The sequence below is a fragment of the Nipponia nippon genome, unplaced genomic scaffold (assembly GCF_047370975.1).
Source record: "Nipponia nippon isolate SJK-2023a ecotype South Korea unplaced genomic scaffold, ASM4737097v1 scaffold_5, whole genome shotgun sequence".
NCBI classification, from domain to species: Eukaryota; Metazoa; Chordata; class Aves; order Pelecaniformes; family Threskiornithidae; genus Nipponia; species Nipponia nippon.
In genome coordinates this window covers 79,039,308-79,058,701 of record NW_028262369.1, presented here as the reverse complement: position 1 = coordinate 79,058,701, position 19,394 = coordinate 79,039,308, and the positions used below count along the sequence as shown (strand labels likewise).

At 41.7% G+C, this 19,394-nt stretch overlaps 1 protein-coding gene across 3 annotated transcripts in view; it reads right to left on the bottom strand.

Moving 5' to 3' along the window:
- Nucleotides 1-17,632, bottom strand: part of STK39 (serine/threonine kinase 39) — a 107,621-nt gene extending 89,989 nt beyond the window's left edge. The window contains exon 1 of one of the 3 annotated variants that reach the window (XM_087731644.1): nt 17,359-17,632. In XM_087731644.1, the coding sequence (XP_087587770.1) occupies nt 17,359-17,425 (67 nt within the window). In that variant the 5' untranslated portion in view covers nt 17,426-17,632. Of the gene's footprint in view, nt 1-16,891; nt 17,227-17,358 lie in introns of those variants that run through there. The other 2 variants (XM_087731646.1, XM_087731645.1) reach the window with 2 other exon arrangements.
- Nucleotides 17,633-19,394: the final 1,762 nt, after the last annotated feature.

The following is a 19,394-nucleotide window of genomic DNA, read 5'->3' as shown; positions in this document are numbered from 1 at the left end:
TCAATCTTTCTGAAACTTAATGTCTTCACAGAAAATGAACTCATGATTTCGCTCTCCATCTTCACACAACATAAATGCTTGTGTTCTTAAGAACTTCAGGATAACCACGTAAATACAATTTGCTAACAATTTCTTCCCACTTTGTGTTCTTCATTCATGCTGGGATCAAATCTCTCCCCTTATAAGTCACTTGGATACTAGTTTGTTTATTCTAGCCATTAGGATTACGACGTAATTCACTTAAAATACACTGTGTGCTATGAAATCTATAGAAGAACTGTTACTTCTGCATTTTCATCATTCAACAATTAATCTCATTAATTCTTCATGGAGCTATACAAAATTAATTTGTTCTGCAGTTAGACATTTAAAAACGTCACCATTATGGCTATAGAATCACTGGGTTATTGAATTGTTGTATTTACCTTTTTGTGGGAGAATAGCTTACACAGTCTGAGGTCTAGCTTATCCATACTGCTTTTCAAAAGCACGTTGCATAATAATCCAGAAAAAAAACTCTCACAAGATGATAAAGGTCTACAAATACTTCTGTGATCCCACTGAAGTCTTAGAGAAGTAGCCTAAATGTCCATGTCAAAATTATTATGCATTATAGAAAATCTACAACGGAATTTCTATGCAAGCGTTGAGCCAACCTGTACTAAGATAGAGCAAGCTTGAGCATTAACCAGACATCATAGTCTCCATGCAGAAAAAAAAAAAGGCAGAGGGATTCACAATCAGCAATAAAACCCCACATACAAGAAAAACAGGGGCAGGAGGGAATGATTAGGCTTTTTGAACTATTCTCTTTATTTCCCCCCACCCTCACTAAAATAGTAAAAGGACTGGTTACATCAGATGTTTTCACTAGACAAATTATAAGAAATATTTTGAGGTTTGCTATGCAGTACTATGTTCCAGCTCCCTCTCTGTCCAATCTGCAGAACAGAATAAAGAAATTCTGCCAAAAGAACAGGAGAACTGGAATCTACCTTCTTGAACACAGAGGTTTCTAGCATCAGAGTACAGCAAATAACTATCAATCACAAACTAATTATTCAAGAAATAAGACAAATCAATACTGTACAAGAAAGTGGAGAACCTATACCAATGATCTGGAAAATGTAAAAGTCTTCCTTCCCTCCACCAATAAGCCCAGACACACTATATTTCAGGAACTCTTCTGAAATGTTTGTCTTATCTGAAGACTAATCAACTATTACCACCAGTCATGGTTAAAAAAAAAAAAAAATTTAAAAGAGCTCTACTCTGACTGACAAAGGCATTAAAGAAATCCGTGGCTAGAAAGTGAAACCAGATATATTTAGATTAGACATAGGTTTATTTAATAGTGACTGTGTTCAGCTTTGAAATAAAGTATCAGCCTAAGTGATGGCTTTTTGCTTTCAGACACTTTCTTGGTAAGAAGACTTCTGCCTAGGGCCGTACGGAGCTCCGCACTTGTCAGCTTGGTACAATGCCATCTACACACTAAGATCAGATTGAAAAGTCCAAGGACGGCCATTAACTATGTTTGGTGCATTCAAGTAAACCTGGCAATAAGCACACAGTTTGGAAACGGAGGAAAGAAAAAACAGAGCCTATGCCCACTACCTCCTTCCACCTCACGACTGACCCCTCCCTCTGTTCCCATCTCAGCTCTCCCAACAGAGACCAACAAGAAGTGCTGATGTTAAACCCCAGCCTGAGAGATTCTTCCCCTCCCCCCCCCCTTTCTTCTTTGTCAGAGAGGCTTTATTTAGTGCAATTCTATTGAAACAAGTAAAATAAATGACCACCAAAGATATAGCCACTGTGTTTGTTAACCACATGGGACACAATTCTATTGAAACAAGTAAAATAAATGACCACCAAAGATATAGCCACTGTGTTTGTTAACCACATGGGACAAACAACAACACGTAGGTGCATCAAGATCACACATTCTGTTGAAGCTTGGTAGAAATAAAGCCATGCCTCACTATGAGGGAGAGATACGTCCTCTTACCCCATACAGTCATGTCACATACTGCACACAGTCTTGCCTTTGAAGCTCCAGTAGCAAGACAATCAGTACCCCAGCTCCCTTACCAGTTTTCCAATCGAATATACTATATTTAGCGCAGAACATGGTTTTATCCCCTTGTGCTATCATGATTAGTGTTCAAAGTGACAACAACACAGCAGCAGACGCAGTTAGCAACCTACCTGACAGCCCCGCATTTCAACCCTGGAAAACTTTTAGCCCTATCAATCACAAAAATAAGATAAGGCACATGACAAAAAACACATTCCTGCTCTTTTTTTCAGAAGGTACCTACAAAGGAATTCAAGTCTTTGGGGTAAGATAAGGTGCTAACGAAGTTGAGAATCAACTTTTAGAAGTGCATCAGAAATACCGCAATGCTTCTCCTTTTGCCTGTCTTTGAATAGGAAGCTGCACATGCTCCAAACACACCTGGCTACTTGACACTGAAAGAAAGGGGTAGATGTGTTGCAAAGGAAAGTGGAGTGATGCCAAACATCCAGGCAGTTTAATGCCCATCTGTGTGTGTCATCACCAAAATTATGTAAGTACTCAATGGCCTTGAGTCTTCTTACACCCTAGTTGTGGAGCGAGCCCACAGGGAGTCTGGTACATTTCCAGATCTGGTATGAGAGCATTTTCTCATTTGTTAGCAATCCACACCAAGGAAATGTCAGCACCACAGCAGGTAAGGAAAACCTAAACAAAAGCAGTCCGCTTTCAGCAGGTGTTATCTTCTCCCTGACTTGTCATTTAAAATGGATGAGACGTCTAAATAAAGAAGTTGAAAGGGAACTATACCAACACAAATTGGACTGTCTAGGCAAACCCCATATTATAAACACTACCTAAGATTAAATTCCTTTTGCTCTGCTCCACATCTCAAATATCTTCATAAGAAGCGTTATTTATAAATGAAAAAAATGTATATAAAAAAATCCACAATCACCACTATTTCAGAATTTGCAGTCATCAGAACTGGAATTTGCCTTGTGGAGGCGTCAGGATAAGATTGGTATGACCAGTACCCCCTGCTCCTGACCCCTGGTAATGTGGTTAGCAAACTAACGCCGTTTTATAAGGCAAGCAGCCATTCTCTGTGACTCAGCGGGTCACATATTCATTCCCTTTCCCCTCATTATCAGGCCCTGAAGGTCCTGTGAACCAAGTAGACAAACTAAACAGATTTCTTCTTCCCCTCCCTACCGGCCTCAGGATTCCTGAGCACCAGGCCAATTACTCCCTTCCTTGACGGCCTTGAAGGTCCCAGGCACCCAGCCAACCCAGTGGTGGTGATGACCCCATCACAGAACAGGGAACCGTAACAGCACACAGAGCACTGTCCACAAAATCAAACAGTTACAAGCCTTAAGTGGGAACCTGGACCAGAACTGCTGCTGGACAGGAGACCCAGGACCTCTGGTGGCCAGGGATGCCTCCACCATCACCTGCTTCCTCTGAGGACTAAGCGGCTCGTAGGCTTTTACATGATTTTTGAGTCTAGATTATGACTGTTATACTGATACAGCAAACCACGTACTAAGATTTGACCCGATCTGCAGAGGGCCCAGGTGATTAGAAATAATAAGTTAAGTCGTATTGTAAATTCTGTATTACACTACTTATAAATTGTACTGTACCGATTCTGCTTGTAGAAATCCTGTGCCATTCTAATCATAAGTTCTGTTCTATACTAATCATAGTATCTTGTTAAGAAAATAAAGCTTTAATTGTAACTACGTTAGTGACACCATCGTTCTGCCAAGGATCCCTAAAAGAACCTACCTGTCCCCTCAGTGTCGGGTAATAACTGGTAAGCTTAACAGATTCTTGGGAGTAAACAGATGTTGTTCTCTGGTGCAGAATTTACTTCTCACACACTGCAAAATTATGCTGCTCATGTGTGCTAGAAAAGGGTATGGGGGGGACAACCAACACACAGAGACAACTTAATGAATACAGCTGAACCTAAACCAAACAAGTAAACAAGCTAAAAAGCATTCCATTCTGATCCCCAAACACATCAAATCTCTTGTAAAATATGCTACTTAAAACGTACGATATATCAATTGGAATGGCCATGAAATGTGAAATGCAAAGAAAGTATCTCTGTTCCAGTTTGCAGACCTTAAGTTTTCCTCAGAAGTCCCACAGCTTTCAGGTCTGCTTGGGGTATCTTACCATCACTTTACATACCTAGTCCATTTACAATCCCTTCACTATCAGTTTTCCAAGGTTGTGATTATGAAGTAATATAAAGTACTGCATTTTAAGAGCTTCATGAACTAAAGAGTATGAAACTGAACTTAGCAGTGAAAAGTCAACTTCTGATCTCTCCTCTTAATCATATCACCCTCCATAGGAGCTGCCATTGCCAAAAAGAAAAGTGAAACAAGGCATTATGCATAAGAGTAAAATAAACTATACTCCATGTCGATACTAATTTTACTCTAATTTACAAAAGTTGCAGAACAGGAATTGGGAATTCAGTGCCACCAAGAAACAGCATGTATCAGGTCAGCGAGCAAAGAGGTTGCTTAGCTGTACTCACCTAACAAATGCCTAAAACGCCTCCCACTTTTATATCAGTATATAAAGGTAATTCATGAATTTACCAAACTTATGGTCTAGAAGATACGTGTGCCATCAAACAATGAGTACCATTGCACATGACAGTCTGTTACTTAAAGAGATTTAAAGGAATACTTTTCTTTGGGCATGATGAAAAATAACTAACTAAATAAATAAATCTATTTGAGCCTAGCACCTAGGGGGAAAAAAGGGAAGATCTACTCTGTTAGGTTGTCATTAGGTTAGATTATGTAAAAGAATACGCTGGCAGGAGCAGGATTGTCTTTAAAGGTTCTCTGAAAGTACTCGAGAAGACCAAAACAAAGAACTGAGCCACAGGGAATAATGGCACATATGTAAGACATATTATTATCTGTTAAACTAGCTCACAAGACAGAAGAGGGAGAAGAAAAGCTCTGAAGCACCCGAGCCCTTCTCCAGTTAACATTAGTTTTGTAATCAGATCTGCACTGGCTTCCTGCAAAACACAAAAGAATCCAACTTCACTCACACTGCAAATTTGTTAGGGAAGAAGAAACAGAAAGAGTAGCAGCCAAAGAACTTGCAGCAGGCTTTTTCACCCAAGCTTCCGCTGCTCTTGCAGCATGGTCAGCAGCACAGCTGCAGCACAGCCACCCAGCTGGCACACTGCAGGCAGGAGTGCAATCACATTGGGGCCGTTGTGTGATAAGGAGAAATGAGGATGTACTGTGAGAAATGAGGATGTACTGTACTCGATGTGAATGAATCCAACAAATCCCTAGTCATTCTGCATTTTCCCAACAAAAGGCATGAAAAAGAGTTGAAGTGAAGGATACGACTTGGTTTAAGAATTAATACAAACAGTAAAATGGATTTTGTCTGTCGTGTTGTTATCCATTCACGCTCCCCATGTAGGTCAGATTTTCGGGTAATAACGTAAACCTCTTTATTTGGACAGACCCCCCCCCCTTACAGATGTACCAAAAACTTGCAATCAAATTCACAGAACCAAAAGCCATACAAAAGAACATCTGTGTAAAATAGAGAAAGTTTCTTGCTGTTTTAATATGCTGTGGTTAGGTCAAAGACTACATCAATGACCTAACAGGTCTCACTTTTTTTTTTTTTAAATTTAAACTTTTTCTCATCATTCATACAGTGTTACTGTATGTTTAAGAGGTCTTGACATTTTCTGTTTTTACAGGGTTTGATAAAACTAGGTGAATTTTGCTCACATTTTGGGAGAATAATAAATTTGTTCTTACCGGGTTAATCCGAAAGCATATTTTTCACATCATTGCTTACAATACACTTTTTAAACACTTTTTTTTTTTTTTAAATCACGGTCTTCAAGCTATCTGTTATCAAAAAGAAAAACAAAATCTCCAGGGCTTTTGTAGAAGAGGGGGTTTCTACAAGAAATCTGAGAGATCCTCCTCTATCTAATTAGCCCTCCGGAAAGCATACCAGCAGGGACATTTCATTTTTCCTTCATTGATCTGAAGAAGCATAAATACTTCACTCAAACATATGTACCACAAAAAGCAGCTTTTTTTCTACATTCATTTGAAAAGCTGCTACAATAAACTTCCTGCACAAAAGAACATTGGGTAATAAATCTCAATTTAAACCAAAGCAGCTTATCTAGAAGAGAAAAGAAAAGCTAACATCATTCTTCTCTTTAAAATTTTGTATCCAAACTTGTTGTTTCAAAAGTCTAGAGTTTTATCCTAGAGTGAACAGTCAACACAAGAGTTTCACAGGAAAATCTTAACAGCAATACTTCAAGTATTAACTAACAATGCAATTTAGAAATACATATATCAGGGTGCAGTTGTTATTCAAGGGCAAAGCCTCCCATCAGACACAAGAGAAATTCAAAATTTCAAGAGAGTAGAAAAAACAGAGAAATAACTGACAGAGGATAAGGTCATTGAAGTTAGAGGGAAATTCAAAAAGGAGCACCAACCTGCACTTAGTACTATTTGGTTGCCTGTACATTTGCATTTTGGTTTAGAGCAAACATGGCAGTTTTGAAGTAAATATCCTCTCGCTGATCTTCCTCACAAAGCTTTAGTTTGCTTTGCAGAGCTGCATTTGTGTGTGCAAACTAAACTCCTTTTGGAGGAACCTGAACTGGAAGCTCTGCTCCAGCAGAAACATGCTCTACACCCTGAAAGACATAATGGTTCAGATCGGTCTTAGGATATTTTCAAAAAACAAGGACAGCTAGGATGTTTGGTCCACAGAACTACTGTGTATCTTGTTCGAAGTAAAACCAAATACATTCTAGAGGCCTCAACATTAACTGATTCACTCCTCTTATCTGATCCCATTTCAACAGAAACTTAGACATAGACACAACTAAGATACTAATGAAATTCCAATGTGGAACCAATTTGTAATCCACAAATATTCTCCAAATCTGCCTTTCTGCTAGGAGGAACACTTTTGTCAGAGTTGCTGCCTAAATTTAAGATGCTCTTTGAAAGAACAAAGCCTGAACTAACTATTTTGTTGCTGTTTCACACAAAGATACCACTAAAAATTGTTTCAAATCATGGAACCATAGAATCATTTAGGTTGATCTAGAGATCATCCAGTCCGATCCCCCTGCTCCAACAGGATCAGCTAAAGCAGGTTGCCCAGCCAGGTTTTGAGTATTTCCACAGATGGAGACCCCACAACCTCTCCAGGCAACCTGCTGTAGTATTTGATCACCCTCACAGTAAAAGTTTTCTTGTGTTAAGATTGAGATTCATCGTTTTTAATTTGTGTCCATTGCCTCTTGTCCTGTCAGTGGGCACTATGGATAAGAATCTGGCTCCCTCTTCTTCATTCCCTCCCATCACGTATTTATACGTATTGGTAAGATCCCCCTGAGCCTTCTTTTCTCCAGAGTGCATAGTCCCAGCGCTCAGCCTCAAGTGAAAGATGCTCCAGTCCCTTAATCATCTCTGTGGCCAGGTGCATGCTGGAGTTTTGCAGGCTCATGCCTGAAGTACAGAGCTGAGGAAGATCTCTGTTAAGAGCAATTCCCTGAACAGGCTTAGTTTGTCCAAGCTGAGGCACGACCAGCAGGGCTAAGGTTTCTACTGTTTCCCATCTCCTTCCTACCTGCCTGTCCAAACCTCATTCAGCTGTGAGTTTTCAGAATACCATGAAGAGTATACATACTCTAGAGTAACATACTCTGAATAACATATCTGGAAGAAATCACTATCCTGAGCTACAGCTGTCTACGCAACAAAGATCTATGAGGAAAAAACATTAAAAATAAAGTACCTTTTTTTATTAAGGAAGAAAAAAGTTAACTTAGCAGTTAATTTGAATCATTCTCTACAACAGCAATGGCATCTTATCATATCAAATGTAGGTGCATGATACTGCCTCAGAAATAAAGCTTTTCATTCAAAGTTCACAGATGTAAGGAAACTTCTTTTTCTAGCACTCTTCTAACACAGAATCAGTTCTTCTTAATAAAATACAAAATAAAAACGAAACACCTTTCCTATCATATGTGCTACTACAATCTTTAAATACTCTCTTATGTTACATGGCCAGATATTTTTCCCCCTAGGACAAACTGTAAGATCTAATTTTCGGTTAAAATATTTTCAGAAAAGAAACATGGATTGTGATCATTTCATTCTCCCTGTTGTTTCATCGTCAATACAGAAACCATTATTCAATATGCAAACAAATCCTGACATCTGGAAGGCAAAACTCACACTGGAAACGGCTTTGCATAACTACACGAGAACTTGATATCTGGTATTCACTGTGGGACCAAGTTACCTTACCAGGGCATCATCTGAACTCCACAGAACTCCGCTTAACTCCACTTCACCTTATACAAGCAGGATAAATTGAAGATTTGCTATGCCTAACCAGATTTCCTGCCTAGAAAAAAAAGCTGTTAAGAGAGAATTACTGTTCATTTCTGAAGTAGCACTATAAACAAATGCTGGTGTTGATTTAGTTGGCATATTTTATTGTTTCTCGTTTAGTTTGAAAGTAAACACTTGGAACAATTCTAATACCATGAATGCAATATTTTCCAAGTCTTCCGGATGTCACCACATAGTGCATCATTCTCTTCCGAGAATGAAGAACAGCAATCTACCAAAACAAAGGCAGTATTGCTACTGCACTGTCATGAAGATCTCTAATTAATACTGCAATGTTGAGCTACAAAGCATCTTCAGCTAGTTCACCCCAACAGAACATGCCTGCTAGAATCTGAGTCCGTTGTGGCCACACACCACAAGCAAAAAACTTACCTATCTCTCATCCTCCTTCTCATGAAACAATGGAAGAGCTGCAGCAATATAAATGCTATCATATAATTAAATTTTCATCAGGTGATTCTAATCTAACTCTAATGAATTTCCTATTATTAGGCTGAAGTGGCTCAGAAGCTGCAAGCACAAGACACTAACAGGAATAAGTTTAAATTCAGTCCCTGTTATAATCATCAGCATTGTCAGCATCTCGCCACTGCCAGGGAAACTTTCTACAAAACAGTCACCAGTCAACTGAAGTCTACCTAAATGCCAGGAAGCATGCACACTTCTCCTTGAAGATTAAGCTTCTTCCCCTTTACTGCCATCCCCCAACTACCTATTTCCTCCTGAAAGGCAACCAGCTCTCATAAAGTAACTCTGACTTGACAGCAGTTTCAGGAAAAATTAGGTTCCTCCTGCACTGTCAGGTACCAAACGATTGCTTGTTTCTCCTTGTATACCCTCCCTGGTTTTTCTCATTACTATATTTTCTGTCCCAGGGCAGGTTTTTGTTTGGGTTTTGGGGGTTTTTTTTTGGTCCGTCCCGCGCCCCCCCCCCCCCCATCTTTTCAGTCTAGCACTCCTAGTCCCCTGGGCACATGTTAAATACCACAGCACGGTCTCCAGCCAGAAAGCACTGTGCAGGAGGAAGCAGGTGGGAGAGAGAAGGAAGAGTGGCATCACCACCACACAACCCCGGGCTAGGCAAGGGAGGAGGACAGCAGCCAAACCCAAAAAAGAAGGCAAGAGACAAGCATTCAACATGTACTGGTTGCGTCAGTTATGGAGTTGAGCACACAACAACACAGAACCTAGTACAGTGCATATAGAGACTGATATAAGAAGGGAAAAGAGAAGTTTTAAAGCCAATTCTTTTCTCAAATATTTCATGTCAGCACTGCTTCATTCTGCCACTGCTGGATGGTAACGTTCTTACACCCACAAGCTTCAACCGTGCGACCCTTACACACATCCAAAGACCTTCAAACGTAGCAAGAAACAGTGAAATCCAGCAGAGCTCTCAGGATTTCATCCTACCAGCAAGGCTGTGCTGTAAAAGGCAGAAATAAGTAAAGATCCACATTCAAAAAATCTAATTATTTATTTACACAGGGTAAGCAGTATCAACTTCTCTCAAGTGTTATTTCCTTTAGGGGGAAAAAAATTCAAATCTTGCTTTTAATTTTGGGCACCAGTAAATTTCCTACTGACATATTTATCTTCCAAGTTCTGCAAGGAGATTACTCCTCTGCTGCTCAGCAGTATCCCAGTGACTTCAGCAAACCCAAGAAGTTAACGAGAGTAACTAACTTAACTTGATTTTTAAGGTCCATCCTTTAAATGTCAAGAATTGCTATTATTACTGGAAATAAAACCAGCTTCTATCTACTGCTGCCTTATAGTTCTGCATTATTTGGGAAGGGGGGAAAGGGGGGAGAGAGAAAGAACCAAAAGGATCACAGAAAAATGAAATATAGCCTACGCATGTAGCCACTATATCAGCCACCCACATCTCCTTTGCATGGAGAGGTCACTGGTTTTGGCCCTCAAGCCAGTCAGAACAGATGTGGGTTTGTTTCCATGTAACAAAGAGAAGCTCCATTTGACAAGCAGATTCTGGAAAAAAACAACTAGTCTGTGACCTAAGGGAAAGTGATTCTTCACCGAAAGAAAAAAAAAAGTAAAGCAGTTCTAATGTTGTTTCAGAGCAACACATGACCCAACCTAAAATTGCTCTCCCAGGTCTGAACTTGGCCCCGGCTATCAAAGCACCCTTACAATGCTGGTCACAAGCAGTGGTCCCACTGCAAAGCCTTGCTGTTTAAGGCCCAGTGAGAATCAAATCCCTTCAGATTTCCACACGCTCATCAGCAGAACTGCTCCTCTTCTAGCACTCAAGCAACTCTTGTGGAGCCAGGACTTCCCAGGCCTCAGAGGTTTTGGACCTTATCCGTAGGAAGAACTTGAATGGGGGGAGAGAGAAAGCACAGGGACAGGAGCGCTAAGCATAAAGGAGGCAGGCAGATTCCAAGAGCAGGAAAGCATAGCATACTTTCTGTAAATTATCATTACATAGTTTCAACAGCCAACTACCTGATATGTTGATTACGTGCTCCTTTACCCTTCCAGTTAACAAATTTCCTTTAAAACAAGCTTTATTTGCTGGTTATTTGCAATTTCAACAAACCCAAAGCAAGTTATGTATAATTTTCTTTATTTTCACGCCATTCAGGTCCTTGTAAAATATAATTAATCTTCTTCCTGACAAGTCTGAATTCCAACTGCATGAGTTAAATTTTTTTTAAAAGTCACTAAATTATGCAACAAAGTTTGATCATTGAATCGCTTACAAAGCCTAACCTCTCTGAAGCAACGAAAACTACAGCCTTGTCTCCAATCTGGGTATTTCTAGTGCAGAAAGTTCATTTTCATTCAAAAAAGCCAAGACAGAGCTCCCTTCCCCAACACTATTACTATCATGTGGAGACAAGGCGAATAATTAACAACTACCAGCTCTGCACAGCCTCATTAGCAGCACAGCACTGTGAGTGTTGTACAAGGTATTTTTAAATTGCACCATGACCATCTTTATTCTGACAACTGAATTAAAAGCCATTCCTTATAAAAATACTAAATGGGGATTTAACATTTCTACAGTTTCTTCAAATGGTTATTAGCTGACAGAAAATCTTGACCAGTTATTTCCCAAAACGTAAAATTTTAATTTACAAAATAATAAACTCTTCCCATCAAGCTACAGATGTATTAAGTTATGATTAATGTTATGAAGGCTGTATTTAATATGTGCATATACAATATGCTTAGGCTGCTGTGGTAATTTTCAAGATTGGTAAGGAATAGAATTTGCTTTGGAGCAGAATTAAGGGAGGCACATCTTTCTTTTTACACAAAGTTTTAGTACAAAGATCTTAGGTAGTGTTAAGTATTACTTATCAAATTATGCAGCTTCTTATGCAAGAATTACAAGGGTTTTGGAAATAAATCTCTGCAAGAGAAAATATCAAAGTTTACCATAGCTTTAGTTGCTACAGTGTGGTATTTCACTGAGCACAGTCCAATCTAATTTGCAGCATACACATAAAAATTACTGCAAAAGAAAGCCCTTCAACTGTTTTTTTCCACCAAAAAAAAAAAAAGTCCCGATTAAGCACAGGGGTAAGAAATTTTGGAAAGTGTGAATGAGACACAAGCATCTGATTAACAGAACAACACAGAACTGTAATTTTACCTCTAACTATAGAGAGGCTTTTCAGAACAGCATACACTGTGCTTACAGACTTGAACATCAGTTCCTGAGCATCATAATCAGAGACCTCTCTACAGAGTCAAAGATCTCTGGTAACAAGAAATATAGGAGAGTCTATTCTCTGTCAGACAAAGAGCCATTAGCAACACACGTGCAGCAGGGGAAGGAAAAAAAAAAAGTAAATAACATTCCATAGAAACACCAACAAAGACCCCTGAGCCATTACACTAGAGTGGCTCGCAGGCTGCTTACAATAAGAACCATAAAATCAGCAGAACAGTCTCGAATGGTAACCTGTTCTACTCAAAATCCTAACACATTTGACTTAGCAACACTGCGCTTTATGAGGCAACAAACCACAAGACACATTTGAGCTCAAAGTTAGAAAGGCAAAACTAGATGAAAGCCTTAGTTCAACTAAGGTAACCTTTTTAATGAGTTGCAGCCAATATAGATAATCCATCACGTAGCAGTAACCCTTTATTTTCCAATTAATTCTGGCTGTTTTCTAGCCAAATTAATTTTCCAAGTCAGTTGCAGCAGGAGAGATGAAAATATGATTTTATAATGAAAGCTAGCACCCAGCCTAATCATGAGATAATCCACTGCTTCTCCGTAACAGAATCTTCCTCCCACAATTATCAATGCAGGCTGACAAACATTAAGTTACATCTAGCAGAAGAGCATCAACACCAATGTAGTTTTCCAAAAACAAGGCAATGCCACTTGTTCATATCAATTTAAAAAACCTTTTAAAAACAGAACAACAAAAAAATCCAAACCAAAACAACAACAAAAAACAACCTATATTTAATGCTGCTTTGTCTCAGCTATGTGATATAGGGCTCATTACAATTTGAAAGGTACAAATACAATTTTAACGCTATTCAATTTTCAAGTTTTTATGTTGATTACCATTTAAACGTTTGTTCTGTGAAGATTTCTATTGCTTCTGAGGAGGAAAAAACCCCGCATATGTAAGTGACATAAATTCAGAGAAATCTATTTCAGTTATTTTATTCAGAATACTTAGTTATAAACCCAAACTGAAGAAGAACATCTCTCACAGTATTGCTTTTATTAGCTTTTTTTTTTTTATTCTAAGCCATATCCAGCTCACAAAAAAACCCCAGCACACACATTAAAATCCACTACACATTTTAACTTAATGCATTAAAATCACAGAAAGACATCTCCCAGGTCTTCACTAAATTAAATCTGGCTCTCCCTTAATAGAAATTACAGTTCTTATCTCTGTAACTCCTACCAGAAGGTTGCTTTGGATCCTCCTGTCCTAAATTAGGAATCCCCTTCTAACTTCCAAATGTGTATGTCTATGGACAGCCTGTGTCAATCTGAATTAATGTAAGAACTTCCTCTTCTCTTAACTCTCTAACCTACATATTTACAAATAGTAATCAGAACGGTTTCTTCCTGCTTCAGAAAAGATTTGCATATAGGCATTAATAGAAAGAGCCTCCTCCTTGCATCAGATCTATCAATCACGCAGCAAGTCAAACAGGGAACCTGATCCAACAGAAAACTAACCCAGCAGAAGAACTAGTTCTCTGTCAGATCAATGCGATCCTTTCAACAGCTGCCTGTTAGAGCAGATTAAATGTATCATGAAACCGCACACCAAGAGTTTACAAAGAACTGGCTAGCCACCTTAAAAATAAAGCACATGTGGAATAACATCTCATAAGAAGCACTCCTTAAAGCCAGCATTTTCTCTTTAACAGGCACTTGAACCTCCCAACCATCATGAAGGAAGCAACAGACAGAGAAGGAAAAAAAGCTGCATCATTTCAAATCCATATCATGTGGCCTTGGTTTTCAAAATAGCATTTGGATAGACACACATGAGCAATAAGAAAAGTTCACGTTCTCACACAGAAAAAGAGCATAACTGCTTCATCCTGCGGATTTAGCAGGTTGGAGACAGCCCACGTGACTAACAATGATTTTCATTTGGTGATCACCACCAAAACTTTTAAACACCCCCTGAAACAGGCCATTGAAGTCATTCTGCATCTGGGTTTTAGTTACCATACGATATAAAGCCTATTCTGTTGGGAAGTGTTGTGATAAACCATCCTGGTGTACCTCACTCTGTGTACCTTTCCTCCTGCAAAGCCCACAAAGATGCTTCAATATGTTGTTATTTTTCTCATTTAACTGGCAAAGGGCTGTTGTAACTGAACCCATCCCTGAAGATGCTATCCAGCTCCTCAGGGGGAGGTATGTAGTGCTTTCCAGAGGTGAAGGGCTCTGTTTCAGCAAGTGGGAACTACTCATGTTCACAATGCAATTAACCCTGGCACGGCCAATGCAAAGGGATATAAATTGCTGCCGAACCCAGTTCAGAGCGTATCATTCTCCCCTCCCTCAGGTACAAAAAAAAGATGCTTTAAGAGTCCCTCACTAGGTTCATTAAAAGCAACAACATTCATCCAACATCTCCAAAATTATGTCCACGTTTGGTCAAATGCATAGAATTTATAAGCGGGGTTTTTTTCAGAGGAAGCGGGGTGGGGCGTGCTTGTTTGTGGTTTTTTTCTATTTTTAATGGTATTGAGACTAAATTTAATCTCATAGTGGGTCTCCTGTAAGTTAAGACAACAAATACAAGCTGTTAATGAAAAAAAGATGTATTTGACTAAGCACAAGATTTTTAAGTGGTACAAAATAAATCTCAGTGACTTTGAGAGAAACTCATGTAAGCGACCTAAGCTTAGTGAATGTTCAACTGAAATCAGACAAGTTCAGTGTACCCAAGAATCTGATTCAATATAACCTGACCTTAATTTCCTCACTAGGCATTCACTTTAGTTAAAGAAAAAATACCAACGTTTAATAGCACCAGTAGGAAACTAGCAATAAAGTTTCTCTACAGATAGGTATTTGCTACTCCTATTTTGCATCCACCTGTACAATGGATATATACTTATATATAAATATTTAGAAATACATTTTACATACCAAAAGATACAAGCTTTTAAGTGGAAAGGAGAAAGTGGAAAGGAGTTTCTAAATGAAACTCTCACCCAGGCATTCTACAGGTACTGCAACAGAAAATAACTACTATTTAAATAACTCATATGACTCATGTCACACCCTAGACAAGGATTAATCCAACACCTTTGAGGCCTTTTTTACCTTAGAAGAGGGATTTGCTCCTCAGCAAAGATACAGCTTATGCTAGTAGAATCGCTTCTACTTGGCTAATGTAGATCCATTCCCCAGACCAAATTAGGACAAAGTCCTCTGGCCAGCAAACCCATGCCCATGGCAGAGCCTCCGCTGGCAGCACTGGCTCGACGCTGAGCACCAGTCTGGTCCAGGCCAGCCACTTCCAGGGACCTGAACACCTGAACCCTCATCCCTCCTCAGTCCCTTTTCACAGCCTAGAAGTGCAAACAGAAACAAAGAGAAAAGCACCACCTGGGTCAACAGAAAGCCATCCCATTTTAAGGAAGAAGTACTCTTCTCAACTATTTTGTTTCTGCCTGTGGAAAATAAAAAGCTTAATGACAAAGCTGAGTACACACAACTGGCAACCCATATCAATAACATGTAGTCCTGGTTGTCATCAGCCTGACAACAATTAGCAATTGGTGTGTAATACTGAAGATAGATAACCAACAGCATCAGCAGGCAAGACTCCTGGATTTTTTTCATTTCAGTGGCCTCGTTCATAAGGAATAGCAATCACAGCCTTAGAGCTGGCCTTTGCCATCTGCAGTATTTGCTGGAGATTTAAAACATTACATACAAATAAAAGCAAGTTTTCCCAAAGTAGTTTATTAGCAACAAGCAACATCTAGGTCAGGAGACAAAAAACTTTCCATCACACATACTGTTAACAACAGCCACCTTTTCACACCGTAAAATTCAAAATAATCCAATCTAAATATAGGGGATGAAGACCGAACACATCTGATCTGCGTTAGCTGGACACGGGAACGAAGTACTGAAGCGCACTACCAGAAAGCCCCCTACCTCCAGGGAGGTGGGCGGCAGACGGGTTAAACCTGACACGGCAAACCGGGACAAAACCAGGCTGGCTGGGGGGAAACGAAGCTGTAATCCCCCGCTGGCCTTACGTGCCACCGGGGGGCAGCTGGGCCGGGGGCACAAGGGGGTGGGGGCAAGATTAAACAGTTAGGGAGAAGAGGAAAGGGCTTAAATATATATATATATATAAAATTAAAAGGAAGTCACCACGGTAGTAGCAGATCTAGGGGTGAGATTTACCTCCCCCATGAAACCACCGGAAAAATGCAGAGTAATCTAAGCGGATGCACGCACATGTGTGCACCCACGGACGGCCACACACACGGATACACAAAGCACAGAGAGCGCATTTGCAGAGTTGCCGGGGTCCCGGTGCAAACCGGCAGGTCGGGGCTCGGGCGGCGGCAGCCAGCGGTGCAGCGGCTGAGGATGCACCGCAAGGCAGCGGGGCGGCGGCACCCTGGGCCGGGCCGGGCCGCACCGGGCGGGGCGCGGCGGGTTCTAGAAGGAGCCGCCGCCCCCCGGGGCCGCGCCGCCCGCCCGCTGCCGGGCGGATAAAGTTTGCAGCAGCCGGCGGCGGCGCCACTGCAGTGCCGGGCGCATCCGCCGCAGTGAGCGAGCCCCAGCCTGCGGGAGGATGAACGCCGGTAGGCCCGGAGCCGGCCGGCCGCCGCGGCATCCCCTGCCTCCGCCCCGCGGCACCCCCCGCCGCCCTCCCCGCTCTCCCGCTCCACTGACCGATAACCTCCTGCAGCTCGTAGGCGTCCCTGCAGATGGGCCAGCCGACGGCCGGGGCGGCGGGCGCGGGCGCCGGCTGGGGCTGCTGGACGTGGACCGGCGACTCGCCCGGCTCCGCCATGATGCTGCCGAAGCGCCCAGGCACCCGACGACCTTCTTCAAACTTCCCTTCCAGCAACACCTTTCGGCCGCGCTCCCGCCTGCCCGCCCTCCCTCCCCGCGCAGCCGGCCGCCCGGCGGAGGGAGGAGGCAGGGCACCGAGGGGGAGGAGGCAGAGGCGGGCGCCGCCGCCGGCCCCGGCCGCTCGCCCCGTGCCGGTGAGGGGAGAGGGAGAGCGGCTGTTGGGCCCGGCGGCCCCCGCCCGGTGTCGGTGCGCGGCGCCGGCAGAGCGCGGTGGTCGCCCCCCTCACCCGCCTCCGCCTGAGGGAGAAGCGCGGGCTCTCCTGCGGGGGCGCGGCCCCGCTTACCCCGGGGGCTCGCCGCCTCCTCCAGCGCCTCGTCACCTGCCTGCCGGCTGGCTGCCTCTCCGGCCATCTTCCTTCCCTGCTCGTCCCGCCGCTCCGTGTGAGGCTCTCGCGGCTGGAAGCGCTGCGAGGTCCCGGGAAGGGCGGTGGGCTGCAGGCCACGGCCCTCCCGGCAGGGCCCCAGGCGCCCCTCCGGACGCCGCCGGGGCTGAACACGGGGGCCAGGGCAGGGCTTGAAGGCAGCCACATCGCATGGCCGGGGTGCTGGAAGGCACCTGTTAGGCCGGTAACATAAGCACACAGGCATCTTGGGAGCACAGCTCTCAAGCATACAAGTGTGACAGCCGAGAGCACTGCTGCTGCAAGATCGCTTGTATTTAAATTTGAGGACGTGAAAAAAACATTTGTTTTCATCAGCGATGAGGGCTCCGGTCCTGCAAAGTGGTTAAGCCGCCACTTGACATGAGTGGCCCTTTCCAGGGAGGGCAGCAGAGCCGGACCACATCACCTCAGGGTGGGCACTGCCTCAGCTCACGCCACCAGGAGGGACTGTGCACAGTCAAGAAGTGTTCCCCTTAGCTAACCAGAACCAAGTGATTTAAACTTAAGATTAAACTTTATGATTCAAGACAAGAATCATAATTAAACTTCTCTACTGCTTCCCATTATACAAGATGAAATTAAAAAAAAATTGTGGTTAGATGAAATCTGCTATTGATATTAGTACAGAATTAACATTTTTTTTTCCCCACTTTCTTAGTGGTGTCACCGTATAATATTGGGATTTTACTTACTATGAAATAATTTAGAAAATAGCTATTTGTGCAGTCGACAGTCTCGCTCCTACTTGTAATGCTTTGTATTTTAAGATGCAGATCTGGAAGAGAAAAAATTTCCATAGTTTTTAAAACCACACTTCCTACTACGGCAAGAATTTAAGGTAATTAGAACTAATAATGAAAATATGTGAGCAGGAAAGCCTTCAAAGTCAGCACTGATTAAAAGCAGAACTGAATCTCATAAATGGTTAGGAAGTATGATGAAGTGTGATTTAAAGTCATAAAAAGATACGTATAACACAACCTATTAGATACTTTATTCAGCCCTAGTTCAGTTCAGGATAACCTTCTTTTACTAACTAAACTTTTTTGTGTAGCTTATTCAATGAAGGCTTTCCGTTAATAGAAGTTACTCCAAAAAGGAAAGCAAGTTACTTCTGTTTTGCTGTGTTGCTGAGAAAGCTGAGTGAAGCATAAACTTCTCACCACTGCTTAACATTTCATCAGAAGGTATATCAGCAGCTTGCAAATATGGAATCATTTGTGCACTGAACTTCCATTTTCTCACGTGCAACAGTTAAGCTCAGTATAGAGGCTCCTACTAGTAGAAAAAAAAATATTGCACGTTTTTGTGCTAACCTAATGATTCCTTTCAATCTAGTTTTTAAAAGCTAGGTGATTAAAATATTTTCATATACACACATTAGAAATTATCTGCCACAAAACTAAAGGTCAGCAAGACTTGGAAGAGGAAGTATTAAATTGTCATTCAATATTAAGCTTAATGCCAAGACTAGACAAACTTGTTATTAGTAGAGAAGACCTTTCTGCCAGCAATAACATGAAAAAAAAAAAAGAGTAAGACAGCAACAGCACAGGCCAAATCAATCAGCACAGAAAAATGGGTTACTCACTATTGATGGAAAACAGCCAACTTCTCCATCTGTACTCAGTCGTAGCGGGTGGTGGCGGGGGGTAGGTGGTGGTTTTAGTTCCTGAGCCATGAATTTCTATGATGCTTCTGCCATATCATTATCTAAACTGCTGGTTTACATCTGATACCATTATAGTAATTTTTGTCCCAATTGTTGTCCTAATTTGTCCCACTAATCCTACAACTCTGGGAATTTCTAGAGTGCACCTGCCCTCTGCAATTTGTTGAAAGGAGCAGCTTTTACAGGAAGAACTTTCCAGGGTAGCAATTTTATAAACAGTGTGACCTGTGGGAAACATTCCGTGCATTCAGGGTACAACTCAAGA